Consider the following 15726-nt stretch of genomic DNA (forward strand, 5'->3'; position numbering starts at 1 on the left):
ACATTGCCCTGACCCCTGGTCAGCTTTATGACTGAAAGACACCACACCTAATCCCATAACTCGTTGCTCATCGCTCAATGATGAGTGAAACCACTGCTAGGGGTTGTTCTCAATCAGGAAATGTTTGCACATACTTGAGAAATCTAAAGGGAAATTAAGAGTATCTTTGTGAGAGTACCACTAATGCCTTATAATAGATTTATGTTTTAATCAATAATATGAAAGTTGCATAGGAAAGAAGTGGCTGCAGAAAAAAAAGTGTTGAGATAGTCACATCAAATGTGTATAGAAACTATGACAACTCTCAGAAAATGTGTCAAAACCCTTAAGATAAGAACTCTGGGTTTTCAGAACAGCATTTTAAAAATACACTTTTCTGAGAAATGAGGTAGAATGAAACCATAGGTTCATACATCCAATATTGGTGTGGACCAAATTTCCACTGAGCTACACGTGCCTCATTTCAAGCTGGTATTTGAAGAAATTAGTGAGATAAATGTTCTTCTCGGAAGAGAAGTTATGGGATTAGGTGTGGTGGCTTTCAGCCATGAAGCTGACCAGGATCTAAAGAGGATTAACCACTCTTCCATATGGCTGCTTGAAGCAATAGACCAGGAAGCTTACTCATGTGGTTACCATCATGCCTGTTTTCCCATCTCATTGTCTAAATGAGTGTTTTTCAAACTTGGCAATGGCTGGCAAATTCTGGGAGTTGAAATCCACACTTCTTAAAGTTGCCAAGTTTGAAAAATACTGGTCTAAATGCTCAGCAGGTTCCTTTCCTTCCCTGAGCTCTGAAAGTAAGGTCACCTTTGAGCCAAGCAAGGGAACAGACTGGAAGTTTTCCTGTTGTTCTCTTCCAGGAATTTTTTGAATTCTCAGTCTAGCCTATAGCCCTAGCATTCCTTGGTGGTCTCCCATCCACTACTAACCTGTCCCTGCTTAATTTCCAAGCTCAACTAAAGTCAGCCACCTAAAATGCCCAGTGGGCATGGCGAGAAGCCAGACTCTCAACAAACAACAGTTGCTTCTCTCTCACACACATGCATTCCTCAGAAAAGCTAAGGGACAGCAGGCTCATAAACCTTGTTTCCTTCTTCTGATGCGCCATTGCTGGATTGCCGGTGGGATGTGAGAGCCCTGGGACTAACTCTAGGGACAAAGGCAGGCTTTTTGCTGTGTGTAGTATTCACTGGAGCCACTTTGGTGTAGGAGTTAAGGCACCAGGCTAGAAACCAGAAGATTGTGAGTTCTAGTCCCACCTTAGGCGCAAAGCCAGCTGGATGACCTTGGGCCAGTCACTCTCTCTCAGCCCTAGGAAGAAGGCAAGGGCAAACCACTTCCGAAATCTTGCCAAAAAATGGCAGGGACTTGTTCAGGAAGTCACCAGGAGTCAACACTGACTCAAAGGCACCAAAAAAAAAAAAAAAAAAGGATTCACTAAGTGTCTTCTTTTAAACATGCTTTACTCAAAATAGGACACAATAGATTCTTCCACAGTGGACAAAGAATCACAAAAGCTGGTCGTGGTGATTAATCTCTCCTCATGAATTCCACAGGATGGAAATATGATGCCGGATTCAGACTCTTTTTTCTCCTAGTACAAAAGGAACACCCAAATGAGCAGGACCCATTCCTTAAACGCACAGGAAACTCCATCACTGCAATTTCCTAATAGTAACATTGCCTAGAGTAAGTACCATAATTCTGTAAGGGGAGATAAAAGAGCAATCTTGTTAAAATATATCCTGACTAATTACCATATCAGAGAGGCAGTGTGGTGTAGTGGTTAAAGGACAGAACCTAAGGTGAGTTCTAGCCCCACCTTAGGCACAAAGCCAGCTGGGTTTACTTTGGGCCAGTTGCTTTCTCTCTTCTCCCTAGGAAGGAGGAGGCAAGGGCAAACCACTTGTGAAAATCTGGGCAAGAAAACAGCACAGATTTGTCCAGGCAGTCACCAGGAGTCAACACTGACTCAAAGTACTAAGTAAAATAAAAATTTAAAAATGCTGTTATTAACTGTGTAACACCGGGAGTTTTGTCCTGTGGAAAATGACCAAGAATTCAAAAAGAACCAATAAATGGTGACTTAATCAAAATGTATTTTGTACACTCTGGATCCAAGGGGACCATTAAGAGCTGAGAAACTTTGAAAAGTTGCTGCAGAAAGAATCTTTGCTTGAAACCTAGTTTTATTTATTTTTGATGCCGCCTTACCCCAACTGATTCTCATTCTTATACTTTTATTAAAGCATAAATGCAGAAAGTATTATTGTATAGCAAAGCCAGCTGAAGGTATTAAGAGTTTGACAGAAACTCTGTATCACATTAACCCATGGTTTAACCATGGTTTGTTGAATAAATCACAGTGAACCATGTTTTATTGAATACACCACAGTTGGACGGATTCATACATGCACGCATAAAGCATGGTATAAAACAAGAGCGGTCGACTTTGCGCTACACGTTAAGCCGAATCTGGACAAACCTTGTTAAGGTGAGTGTGATGGCTCAGAAATCAAGCTGCTCACATTTTCCTCCTCAGTTCTGCTCCAAGTCATCACCCACTAGCTAAATAAAGACTGAGAAACAGGACTGGTTTATAAAAATAACACCAACCACACGCTGTTCTGGTTTGCAAAGAAATAATTATCAGCCACTTACTGTATCTGCAGACACTTAGCCTGCCCTCTTGCTGTTTTTGCAGAATGCATCTTTTCTGCAGTTGCTGCTGTGAATGTATTGCAAGAGAAGTTCTTCCTGGCCCTGGGTCTCCTCTGAAGGAGGGCTGCTTTTGCTACCTCCTCTGGCTGAAGCCGCTACTGCAAGTTGCTTCTCTAAGTGCCTCGGTGCTCGGCACTAATGACCATAATAAGGCATTGATTCAGCACTTGCAAGAGGCTGTGTTGGAAAACAAATGCAGACGTGCAACAGCCAAGAGAGGGAGAGGAAGAAAGCGGAGCAGAAGGAAGGGGTTTCCGTTCCTCGACCCACCTTTCCCCTAATGGAAATCAGTATCACCGTGAAACTCAAGTGATGCTCAACATAAACTACTCAGGAAAGAATTTTAGTGTCTCAATTTAGGTAGGAAGAGAAACCCTCTGAAGCTGTAGCCTGCAGTGCTAACATAAAAATGTAAGAAGGGCTAGGCTGGACCAGACCAAAAGACCATTGACTCTACCGCTCAAGTTTCCTTTGAACTGAACTCAGCTTTTGGTGACTGTATGGACATTGGTGTGTTGATTTCTCGGCAAAAACACAGAAGGGGGTTGCCACTGCCTTCTTTTGGGATTTTGTGTTGACCTCCCATTCTACCCTACAACCCAGCGATTTCCTGGTAGTCTCCCATACAAGTCTCCACCAGATCTTTGACTTTCTGAGATCAGCCAGAATTCGCTGGGGGCTGCTGTGCTGTTCCCCAATGATGCAAAAACTGACGTTCATGTAGCTCGGCAACTAGTTTGTAGGAACCTATAACTTCCAATACTGTGCCAGGCATACAACTCTACTCTGCCAATAGTGCTAATCCCTGATTTGTGGTGGCTCCAAAACAGGTTCCAGCATATTCAACTTGTTTACTTCCATGTAAATAGGCAAAGGAGTGGTATCTCTCAATCTAAATGTTTCCATCTCCACCTAGAATTAACTTCTGGCTGGGGAATTCTGGGAGTTGAGTCCACACTTAAGTGCTGCCAAGGTTGAGAAACGCTGTTCTAATGTACTTCTGATGAAATAATGAGGAGAAAAGTGGAACCCCCCCCCCGGGCTATTTCTGACCTGAAAGGGTGAGCTTCTCAGAATTGGGACCTGTTGTTGTAGGCATTGTAAAACACAAGTGTTGATGATGGGCCCTCATGCTGAAATTAACTAGATAAAGAGAGGAAAGGTTAAGGCCTTACAAATGTAGTTGAACTACATTTCCCAGCAGTCCTAGCTGGCCTGGCCAAAATATGGGATTTCTGGAGACCCACATGATCCCTTCCTCAGCTAAAGCCAGGATTTGGAAAATTTACATTATGACTGGGTACACATATTGTTAAGTCATGGTTTGTTTGATCATGATTTATAACAAGTAGCTCAGATCACATGCTGTATTAAAAACCTTAGTTTATAAACCCACAACAGCTGAGGTCACAGAACATGCTAAGCCAAGATGTGATTTGCTCATTTATGTCTTAGCATGTTGTGGGAATCTAGCCAGCTACCAAGAATTTGGTGCAAAGCATGATATCGCATACATCTTGACACTGTGGAAACAGTCATTTGCACAATGATGTCATAATATACATGATGTCACTATGGCTTCCAACTGACATCTATGGCCTTATATTTCTTCTGACATTGAATTACAAATGTAGGAGTCCCAACCAGCTTGGCCAATTCAGCAACACTGGAAAACTAAATTAATGCACTTTATTTAGAAATAAATTCTGTGGTACTGAACAGCTGAGTTCACATGACACACTAAACTAAGCATTACAAAGCATTTGCATTTTAGCCTCATGCATTATGTGAATCCAGCCCATGTAATTCAGTGTGTCACATGAAGGCAGAAAACTGGGTTGAGTAAACCATGGTTAAGTTAAACCATGGATGTGTTGTGTGAACACAAGGAAATGGGGGTGGGGGCACCTTCCATTAAGTCAGGTTCAAGCTTGCTGCTTAATGCTGTAACCCAATGCATATTTTATGGATTGATCCTTGGTGACATTTTCTTCCAAGTGACTTTGCTGGGTGTCTGTGCTGTAAATGAAGCCTACAGCTTATGTACACATATGTACTGTAGACTCACACCTACAAAGCAGATACTTTAGGGATCCATAAGCAAGAAAGCCAGGGGTTTATGGAAAAAGCCTGACTCCTACTATAAACATCACTCTTCCTCTGCAGCAGACCACCATAAGAAACTAAGTTAACTGGATGGGTTTTCCAGAACAGTTTCTGGCTTTTTCCTTTTTGCAGAAAGTAACACACTGCAGCAAATCAAGAGTGAATTCTGCAGCCTCTGTTTCTTACGTTCCTGGCTGGCTTTCTTCGATTTTCATAGCTTATTTACGGCAAAAGCAAAACATCTTCCACCCCACCCCCTCTGCAAGAATTTTAACGGTGCATTTGAAACGACTGCTACCCCCCCCCCCGCCTGTTTTTCAGATTTGAATTCATACGGTTTGGCAGAGCAAGGGAAGCGACAAAAGGAGAGCTTTTAAAAAATAGTCGAGAGTAAGGCGTGGTCAATGTCTTATTCAAATGGAAAAAAAGAGTGCTATTGGGCGCATTCGAAAGAGACCGGGGGCTGGGATTTCTAAGCCCGATTCAAAGGTCCTCTTCTTATCTTGGAATTCATAGACTTGTCTTCGCCCATCTCCAGTTCAAACTCACAAGTGCAAGCAACCGCCCGGGACGAGGGGAGAAAACGTAAGGCCGTTCTGAATTCAAGTTTACTCCGAAGTGCCCCCGGGCAGAGCTCGCCAGGCCTGCCCGCCAATGCAGATTTACGACCAGGGATTTCAGCAGAAGTTCGTAGCTGCGCCAAGTGCCGCGGTCTCGCCGCCCGCCTTCGCCGCCCGGCGGATCCATCCCCGGTACCCCGCGGCCGCCGTCGCGATTTGAATTCCAAGCCCAGATTTTTTCAATGCAGGCGGCGTAACTTGGACCCTGTTTTCCCGCGACCCGGGGTGAGGAGCGGGAGAGGGTTCGGCGGCGGCTGGGCAGGATCCTCCCAGCTGGCTGGACCTGCCAGAACTGGGTTGCGATACCCAGAGGCAGAGCAGAAAGATCCGCCGGCGCTGCGTGCCATTTATCTATCTATCTATCTATCTATCTATCTATCTATCTATCTATCTATCTATCTATCTATCTATCTATCTATCTATCTATCTATCTATCTATCTATCTATCTATCTATCTATCTCCTTCCCCCTTCCTTCTCGCTCGCCTTCCTTCCCCCCGGCCGATTTCCCTGGCATTTAAAGGGAAAGCTCCGCACACGCCATCCCCCGCCGAGAAACGAATTAGCGGCACGCACACGGACCGCGATCCGCCGCCGCCGCCGCCTCCCGGCTCTCCAACGCGCAGCCAAAGGCGCCGCCCCTTCAGCGGCTCTTTCTCCTCCCAGGAAGCAGCCGTGACGGCGGGGCTCTTCTCTCCGGAGCAAGTGGACGAGGTGAGCGCCGCGCCTCCTCCGAAGCCGCCGGTGGCCATCCCAGCTAGCCGTCGCCCGGGGAGGGAAGGAGGGAGCCGGACATGCCTCCGCCGAGGCACCCGCGCCCCTGAGGGATCGGCCGCCGCCGCCACTCTCGCCTCCTTGTGACACCGCGAGCCGAGGAGGAGCCGGGCTGGGGCGCGCGCAAGCGGGCATCGCGCCGTGGGCATTCATTTTCTGGGCGCTCGCTGGAGAGGTCTCTCCTTCGCTCGCCGGCTTCCCCCTCGCCCTTTTGCGGAGTCCGGTGGAAGGAGGAAGGGAGAGGGGGTCTCCCTCCGTTGGCCCCAGCGCATGAGGAGAGAAGTGCCCTGAGGACCCCTCCTGCAAGGCGAGAGGCGGACGACTTGGCGAGGCTGCCCGGCGGGCAACGGCGGCGGTAACCTTGGGTCTGCGCTCCTTCCATCTCCACGGGCGGAGGTAGTCCCCAATAAACATGGCGAGTGATTCTCCGGCTCGGAGCCTGGACGAGATAGATTTGTCTGCCTTGAGGGTAAGGAGGAATCGGAGCGGGGGGCGGGGGGGGGATTAAAAGCCACCCGAGCAGACCGTTTTCCCTTCCTCCCGTCTCTGGCCCCTTCACCTTTTCTCCCCCCCCCCACCTTTATTATTTCAGCATCGTCTAAGTTTGCAAGCGGGTAGCTGATACAAATAAGGTGGAGGAGTCCGTAATATTAATATAGATTATTTTCCCCCTTCCGGAACGCAGGGGAATGTAGGTGTTCGTTGATGTTTTCTGAGAATGAAAACGGGCGAAGAGTGTCGGGGGGGGGGTGGGAGCGGGAAGAAACATCTGTCTCTTGCTGTCTCTTTCTAATGGTGCATCTCTCAGCTGCAAGTGGAAGGAAAGAAAGGGGTGGGAGGTTGATTCAGGGGAGGGCTGTTTTGGAGATCACCTTTTGCACATTTGGAAGGCTGTTAATTTAGCACTTGCAAATCAACTGTTTCTCTCCTTCTTCCCCTTTTTGGCTGCTTTCGACTGTAGAATCAGCAGCGCTGCTGCTGTAGTTCGAGAGGAAAGCATGGGAATGTTTCTAGGCAGATTGTGTGTGTGTGTGTGTGTCAGTGTGCATTTGATAGGTTGCAACATTTTCTCATCTTTAAAATGTTTCTGTGGCATTCGGCTACCTTCTCTTAGTTTGCCCCCACTTTTTGAACCCTTGCCGCTTTAGCCTCTTTACAACAAAAGATAGGCACCCTCTACAGCTATGTAGTAGACAGACGGATGGACCGGGGCTCTGCAGGATGAAATGGGTGGTTTTTACATGTGGCCGCAGCTAAAGGCTAAGAGGGAACATTGCCTATCCACACGTAACCTTACTGTGCAATGATTGTAGACTTGAATGCAAAACTGGTGGAGTTTGCATCTGCTTCAGGGTCAGCCTTAAAGACTGCTGTAGTGTCCATTTTGAGATATGGTGAAATGAAATTGCATGAACCTTGGAGTGGTCTCTTGCACTTCTCTTGAAAGAAGGGGGTGGGGAGACCTCCTAGCTATTCCAGCCACATGACATGCTACACACATTTTATTGTGGGGCGGAGAGAATTGATTTAATGGTACATTTTCCCACAGGGTCCTCATTTTGCGTAGATTCCTTGCTTCTGCAGAAGCTTTTGGAGGACTCAGTGCAGGAATTGTTCCTCCTGTAACTGGAATTGAGCCTTAAGTCCTCTGTTGTTACCCTTGGGTTTGATCTCCTACCATAGCATTCATTTCATTGTCTTAAACAAATCCACACCAGAGCTTACCTACATCAGTAATGGACCCATTTCAGTTTTTGAAAACTACTTCGTTTTATTATTAGATCCCTAAGACCTCTGGTATAGGAGACACACATATTACCAAAGAATGCTGAACCCTGAACTTGTTTTTGGTATCAGTGGTGAGCACTACTCACAGTGGCTAGATTAACACTAAAATATGACATGGCTGTGTTTACATGACATCCTTAACTATGATTTACTCAAGGGATTCAATTGTCTGAATTTTCATGGCATACTAAACCATCAGCCAACCACACATGTTAGCCAAAAATGTGCTTGGCTGATTTGTAGAAAATTAAGCTAGTGTGATTAATTTATGGTTTCATCTGTTGCATCAATACATTGGCATTTCAGTTAACCAGCTAGTAAATATCCATGTCAGATCACCCAAATTTGCATAATTCAGTAATACAGTGCAGGATGTTGCTACTATTCTGGTATTATGGAAGTTGGAAATCCTTGTAGATCACCAACAAATCTACCTTTAGATCTCAGTCTATGATATGCTTTTCCCTGGTTTACAGTGACTGTAATGATTATGTTTATGAATATTATATTTATATTATATTATATATATTATATATATATATAAAAATGTATATTAAATACATTTAATATTTATGAATATTATAGTATATTTCTGGATTCACACACACTAAAACCAGGTTAGTAATGCACAGTTGTTGCATTTACATAGCACGCTATACCCAAACAAATAAGCTATATTATAGCTCATACAGTAGTATGCTAAGAGATTGGCTGGGCTCCTGCTAAATGCTAAACCACAAACTCCCTAAGCTCATTCTCCCCTAGCTTGCTATGCAAACTCAGATTGTAAAGTTAGCTTGTAGTTCAGTATGTCATATAAACCTATATACTGTGTTAATTGAGTACAGCATGGTTCAGTTAAGCATGGGTAAGTGGACGCATCTGCAATTTTAGGCAGGACTGATGGATCTAAGAAGTTGTTGTCTGTTTCCTTAATTAATGTGATGTGTCAAGTTTAAATTAACCATGAATTTCACATATACTAAGCCTTGATTTGCTTAGCCATAATTTCTGAAAAAAACCCCTACAATTGGCAACAGGCTGGTTAGAACAAAGTTCCAAACTATGATTTAGAAATTGCAAAGGCTGGGTTCCCTTGGTATACTAAGACAATATGTGGCTTAATTGGGAATCTAGCCCTAGTTACTATATCTAGTATACTATAAGACTAGTTATTTCTAGTATACAGATTGTGTATATAAACAGATTGTGCCTGTTTCTTATCAACTGGATGTACCCAGAGTTATTGACATTGAAATAAATGCATCGTTTTTATCAAACGTGCATGTATTTATTGCATGTCGGTGTTTAGAGATCTGCATGTCTGTTTGACACAATATAATCCTTCAAGGTCAACTGCATATGAATCAGCTGAGGCACACTGAATAATCTGATCCTGGAGCTGTAATGCTATAAGGGTTGATACTATATGGTACATCAGATTTACCTTTGTGTAAACAGAGCAGGGAGAGAGCCCCTTCTTTTCTCCTCTTCTTAAAACAGACACATCCATCAGGTCTGGGATATTCTCAAGGATATGATTAATTGTTCAGTCTTAAGGTAGCTATGGAGCTGGTTTCTGGCCTGAGTCTGTCTTTCCCTCAGTAGCATGTTTTGCTTGCTAAATCCCTGCTGAAAAGAATCATGGAGCAAGAGATATGAAAGATCAACTTGCAGTCTCAGAGAACTGAGTAAACAGTACTAGGCTAGATGGCTGATCTGTGGTGAAGCAGTTTCCTGGCATCTGGGTCTAGCTAGGTCATGAGATCTTTCCCAGTTCTCCTATGTATTTTAAATGGAAATGCCAGGGATTGAACTTGAGGCGTTCATTATTCAAATGGTTTCCAACTGGACTCTCCTTGGACTCAAGGTGGTGTCCAACATAATTTGGAAAAAGTTACCTGAGTAGCTAAAAAAAAAAAAAAGGAAAGTAACCATGCTTGCGCGCGTGCACACACACACACACGAACCAACATACCTGGCAATCAGATGACTAAGCCAGAGGTCTTTGAAAAGTGGCCTTGTAAATCATGTGTTGTGCTGTAAGTCAGTGTGCCATGTGTTGTGACATTGATCCAAAACATGTATTCCAAAACATGGCACGTTACAAGAATTTAACTTGGAGCTGCAGTGTCTTCCTCGAGGTGAAAGCATTATGCTTAATGTGCAAAACCACCCAAGACTTCTTACAGTACTGTATGCTGCAGATACAGTATTCAGATAGGATCTGAATAGATAGCTAAGAGAATTTTTTTTTCCTATCTGTTCAATTGTGTCCGATTCTCGGAGACTGCCTGGACAAGTCCCTGCCGTTTTCTTGGCAAGTTTTTCAGAAGTGGTTCGCCATTGCTTTTTTCTTCCTAGGGCTGAGAGAGAGTGACTGGCCCAAGGTCACCCAGCTGGCTTTGTGCCTTAGATGGGACTAGAACTCAGTCTCCCAGTTTCTAGCCTGGTGTCTTAACCACTACACCAAGAGTTAAGAGAATATAGGCCTCAAAATAGCTAAGTGAATTTGGTTGCATCTCTCTCTCTCTCTCTCTCTCTCTCTCTCTCTCTCTCTCTCTCTGTGCTTCCAATAATTGTTAAAGGTACTGCAGGGGCATGGTGAGGCAAGCCCATAATTATGCGAAGACTTGGAATCAGAAATCAATAGTGATTTTGCTGCCTGAGCACAAAAGCGTGGAGCTGGGAACGATTTCCTAAGTCAGTCTGACTTGATTATTTGAAAGTCAGGGCAGTACCACATGGCAGCTCATCAGGTGTAGGAAATAGTGAAGCGAAAGTGACATATTTGAGAATACAAATGTAATTTGAGCCATGCTGATAAAATTATACTTGGATTTTAAAACAATGTGAAATGTGGAGAGGAATTTTGAGCAAAAGATGTTTTACTAGTTTTGAGTTCTTGGAGGTTGGTTAAACAATCACACAATCATGTGAAAGAGTTGTACATTGATCCTGTTAATGTTATCTTGGGCATATATACATGTGAGTAAGATTCCAGTTTTCAAATGCCTTGAAAGCAAGGGTAGATTAACTAGCTAGCAAATGTATGGCCTTATTTTGAAAAAAAGAAGGTTGATACTTAAAATAATGAAGTATTCAGAAAGTTGGGGGAAGCTGAGCATTTGAGAAAGCAAATATACATATTTAACTCAAGCCATACTGATACTTAAATAATATTATTTACTTTTTCCCCTTCAATAATCTGGTAATAGAATTAAGTGATCTACTGATAGCTTGGCTTAGCATTTTAATTCAACTTTGATTCTGGTATAAGCGCAGGTATTAACCATTCAAATAGCAGGTCTGCATATTTCCCTCTTTGAAAGGTGATCGGTGAACTTCTGGCTTCAAAGAGCAGGGGTAAAATAATCTACATAATTAGAGAAATTGAGATTGGTTGGCTGAAGACATACAAAAAGTACAGGTTATGTGTTTTTGGGGAGTCATGTGAAGCAGAGGCTGTTGGCTGGCTAAAAGACTGTTAAAAGATATGAAGGATCCTGCTCTTGGTGCCTGCAGTTTCTTGGGCAGATTTGTCTTGTCCCTTCAGTATATTTCTGTTGCACTTTCTGTAACATGTCTATGATACGTTGCCATGTAGAGCTTGTTGTGTTCCTGAGGATCTTACCAACCGGTAACATGCATTACCTATCGGAATTTCCTGCTGTCCACCTAGACCTGTGGTAGGATCCATTTTTGGTCATCCTAGAGAAACCAACTTACTTTGAACCAAGAGTTCCACATAGATTTTTAGTGCTGTGTCATGAGCCACCTTTTAAATGTTGGCATGGCCAGGACAAATTCCATACTGGTTTAATGATTTAAACCACCCTCCTGTGTCACATTAAAAATGAAAATTTGGTAGTGAGTCTAGAAGAGCATACCCATAATTGTAATGGGATGTATGCCATTTTAGGAGCTCAGATTGTGTGGTCTTCTTTATAAAGAGAAGTTTACAAGAAAGAAGATGTACTTGTCCACATCTGATGACTTTTTTGTTGATGATGTCTTACTAGTTTTACAAGGGTATTGTTAGCTTGATGTTTAGTGCACGAATGGATTTTAAAAAACAAATTACACTTCAAGTTGAAGATCCAGATAGATCTTTAATATCAGATATTATCCAGCCACAATCTTCAGTGCTTTGTGAATTTTATTTTATTTTGCTGTTGCACTAATTCTAGGCAACTTGTTTAGAGCTGAATGTTGATATGGGTTTGGATGACATCCAACAGTGTAACTATGTATTCCCATAGCCCTGCATCTATAAAAACAATAATTTTTTCAAAGGCCATTTGTTTATATTACAGCTAATCTTTTTCAATTAAGATAAGATGCTTGTGTGCTGAACAGAATGTATCTATTGCACTGTTGCCAGTGCGTTCCATCAGTGCGCCATCAGTTCCATCTGAGTGGCAAAAGATGGGAAAGATGTAGGATACACAAAGGGATTTTGTGCGAATTGTGTTTTCGTTTTGGCATATCCTCTGGAGTAGACATTTATTCTTGCACTGTGCTAAGATAAATTAATGCTAAGCATACTCTAAGTAATATCCCTGCTTAACTTTGATTGAGCTACCTGTAGAGCGTGCTTAGAGGCGAATATGACCATAATAGCTTGAAACTTTGGTCAAGGCCTGTGAACTTGTTTGTCAGATTGACAGCTAAATTTCAGTTTAATTTAGTGTGCTGCTAGATTTTGTTAAATAAAACAGAATTTTTTATTCTGGTTAGTACTTGGGTGGGAAACCTTTGGGCTCATAGGATAGCATGGGACAGCAGAAAACACTCTGAAGAAGGCAGTGGAAAGCAGATCTCAACAAGTTATTATGATGTTAGCTTTCATGGATCATCAAACACATGTCGTCAGATGCAAAAGAGTATAAACAGTAAATATATGGTGTGTGTCTGTGAATACACATGTGCACACACACACACACACACACTCAATCCCAATGTATCTGGGAAGTTCCAAGCAGTTATTTATTTATTTATTTACTTACTTACTTATCATATTTATATAGCCGCCCATCTCACACAAGGTGACTCTTGCTGGTCTTTGCTACTAATAGCAAGCAAAGGGAATTTTGTCCTAGTTTTTTGTAGTTCAGGATAGCTTAAGCACTGAAGTATAATATTAGCAGTCCTTTCTTTCTTAGACCCTGTAGCTTTTCCCAGATGTTGCTGTATATCTAATGCTAATCTGTCCCCTTCCTCTGCGTTCTACCCTTGTTGGGTAATTTGGAGTTAGTCTTGAATGGCAGTTAAGGGTGCCCTAAACTATTTTAATTGCACTTTACCTTCTGGGTGCATTCTTGGGAACTTGTTTTGTATGTCCTGGTTAACTGTAATCCTGGTTAACATAAATAACAAAGGCTATAATAATATATAAAACACCAACATGGTCACCTGGAGCCATTAACAAGACAGCGCAAGACAGTACCATCCCAGTTATCTCACATTGCTGTCTGGAAAAACTCTGTTTGATCAATATCCAGATTGCCAACCTAACTTGCAGAGGGAGGCTGTTCCACAGAACAGGGGCCATCACAAAAATCTTCTTATGTTGTGAAACTGAGAACCTCTAGCAATTCTACCTGGAATGGGTCAAATATGGTTGGAGAAGAAATTTCTGAAGGTATCTGAGAACCAAGCTGTGTAGAGATGTATAGATTAAAACCTGCACTTTAAATTTCACACAGCGCAGGCCCTTAACTGTGTAGTATGTCTATAGTGGCTCTTGCCGCCAATAAGAGGGCTGCTGAATTTTGCACCAGCTACAATTCTCAAGTTGTTGTTGCTGATCGGATTGTTGCCATAGGATTGCCCCTATGTAAATAACATTGCAGAAGTCTAGTCATGTGGTGATAAGGGTATGAGTTACCATTGCCGTGCCCTCCCACCCCAGATTGGGCTGCAACAGATTGAGGCTGGGCAAAGGCTCCCGACCATGCCTTTCATCTGTCCATCCAACAGTAGCAGTGAACCTAGAAAGACCTCTGAATGTCAGACCTGTTCCTTCAAATAGCACCTACCCATCTGGAGTTAACACTGGAACCTGCAAAGAATGTTTATGAGTTTTGCTAAGATTGAGTTTTCTATACGTGAATCTGAATTTTTGATTAAAAACTTAGAATTGTTTCTTTGAGGTGCTATTTGCAAGCTATTTAATTGTCTTGGTATTAAGTTCTGTGGAATAAATGTGAACACAAGTAGTTACAAACTTTGGTGGGACTCTTTGAAGGATGTATGTTTCTTTAAAAAGTGAAAGGGAGTAGCAGAAGAACTAGTCTAGTAAATTTTTTTTTACAGTGGTGGTTAGTAGCATTTGAACAATTGTTGGAAGCTCCTCTACTGCTGTAGAATTTAATCCATGCTATTTTGGTGTTTCAACCTTCTCCAGAAAGACTGAGAAATGACTTATCACTGCCCCTTCTTGTAACTTTCAAAAAGAATAGATGGAACAAAGCAGCAGTTCTCAACCTTTTCAATATCATCAAAGCTTTTTTGGACTACCATGTAAATCACAGATTGACAGCAGTGTGCCTACAGCTAATATGACATGTGTGACTGTTACAGATGGTGCCCATGGGACCCCCCGATTCAATTATTATTCATTAAAATAGCTTAATTATTGTGAGATTGCCAAATCCCTTGTGAAATGTTGGTATTCTCAACTAAAAATTTGTAAGATTTAAGGTGAGAATGCCAAAATCTGATAAGATTTTGAGCAAGAACAGCAAATTCTTACAAGGTTTAGCATCAGCCTTTTAAATGTTTGTTTCTGTATTAGTGTTCGCTATGCAAATTGCCTGCTGTAGTACCCAAGGTGGAAACCATTGGTCTAAAGTAGATGTGACTGTGCATCAATGATGTTCTCACTGAAATCAGCCCTCTGAATTAACAGTGGAGAAATTTGAGTACCCATTTTCTTTACTATAGGTGCAGTGAATTCTGGCATGGACTGTATGTCTACATATGTGTAACTTCATTCTATTTCTGTGGCTAGGTTCCCATGTAGTTTCTGTGAACCCAACCATTTTGATTGATAAAGCATGGCTTATGGTTTGGTGCAGATTGTACTTGAAAACTGCACCAGGCTTTGCATGGAATGTTGAGCAAAAAAGAGCTAAAATTATTACTACCGCTCATTCATGGGAGATTGGGGACAACAAAAAGGATGGTGGGCTGAACTTTTTGAACTCCTGGATTAGACTGTTATGTGAACTCAATCAGTTCTTGGGAAAGATCTTGTTTCAGGAAAAAGCATTTATATGTCCTCATCGTCCTGGTCCTGGTCCTGGTCCTGGTCCTGGTCCTGGTCCTGGTCCTGGTCCTGGTCCTGGTCCTGGTCCTGGTCCTGGTCCTGGTCCTGGTCCTACCAATAAATTTGCAGTGCAGCAGATGGAGAAGGCTGGGGTAAATTATGTCATGTTAGCTTGAACAAAGGTTAGTCTGAGATTTGGTATGTGTTACGATAACTGAGTGATATTTGCTGAAAATGGCAGCAGTGTTCTTTTTCTTTCGCTGATGTATTTAGTATAAATTTGGTTCCCTTCCCCCATGTCAGTTCAATGTGGCTGATGAGATTTCTTCCTATTGGACTACCAGCAGATGAGTGCATATTACTGAAGTTTTCTTTGAAGTTTCTGATGCAGCTACTTTTACTATGGGCAAGGCAGTCAGTTATGTGGAAACTCAAACAGAAA

The 15726-nt window shown here is 42.6% G+C and overlaps 1 protein-coding gene and 1 long non-coding RNA gene across 13 annotated transcripts in view; one reads left to right on the forward strand and one right to left on the reverse strand.

Annotated features, from left to right (window-relative positions):
* Positions 1 to 1446: 1446 nt before the first annotated feature.
* LOC112541821 (uncharacterized) lies at positions 1447 to 5083 on the reverse strand. Its single transcript, XR_003085762.2, has 3 exons — positions 2665 to 5083; positions 2489 to 2582; positions 1447 to 1707 (listed from the first exon to the last, which is right to left on the reverse strand). It is a non-coding gene; the product is annotated as an uncharacterized LOC112541821 (long non-coding RNA).
* Positions 5084 to 5218: 135 nt separating this feature from the next.
* The window catches only part of TNIK (TRAF2 and NCK interacting kinase), a 298380-nt gene continuing 287872 nt past the window's right edge, over positions 5219 to 15726 (forward strand). For all 12 annotated transcript variants that reach the window (XR_015794405.1, XM_088132086.1, XM_025172923.2 and 9 more), the window contains exon 1: positions 5219 to 6692. Coding sequence is in view for 11 of the 12 variants with exons in the window: in XM_088132086.1 (XP_087988212.1) it covers positions 6636 to 6692 (57 nt within the window). In the remaining variant the exon portion in view is untranslated. The remainder of the gene's footprint in view (positions 6693 to 15726) is intronic.

Source organism: Python bivittatus, unplaced genomic scaffold (assembly GCF_059951505.1).
Source record: "Python bivittatus isolate LINGU-HERP-01145 unplaced genomic scaffold, Pbiv_v1 ctg000980_np1212, whole genome shotgun sequence".
Taxonomy (NCBI): domain Eukaryota; kingdom Metazoa; phylum Chordata; class Lepidosauria; order Squamata; family Pythonidae; genus Python; species Python bivittatus.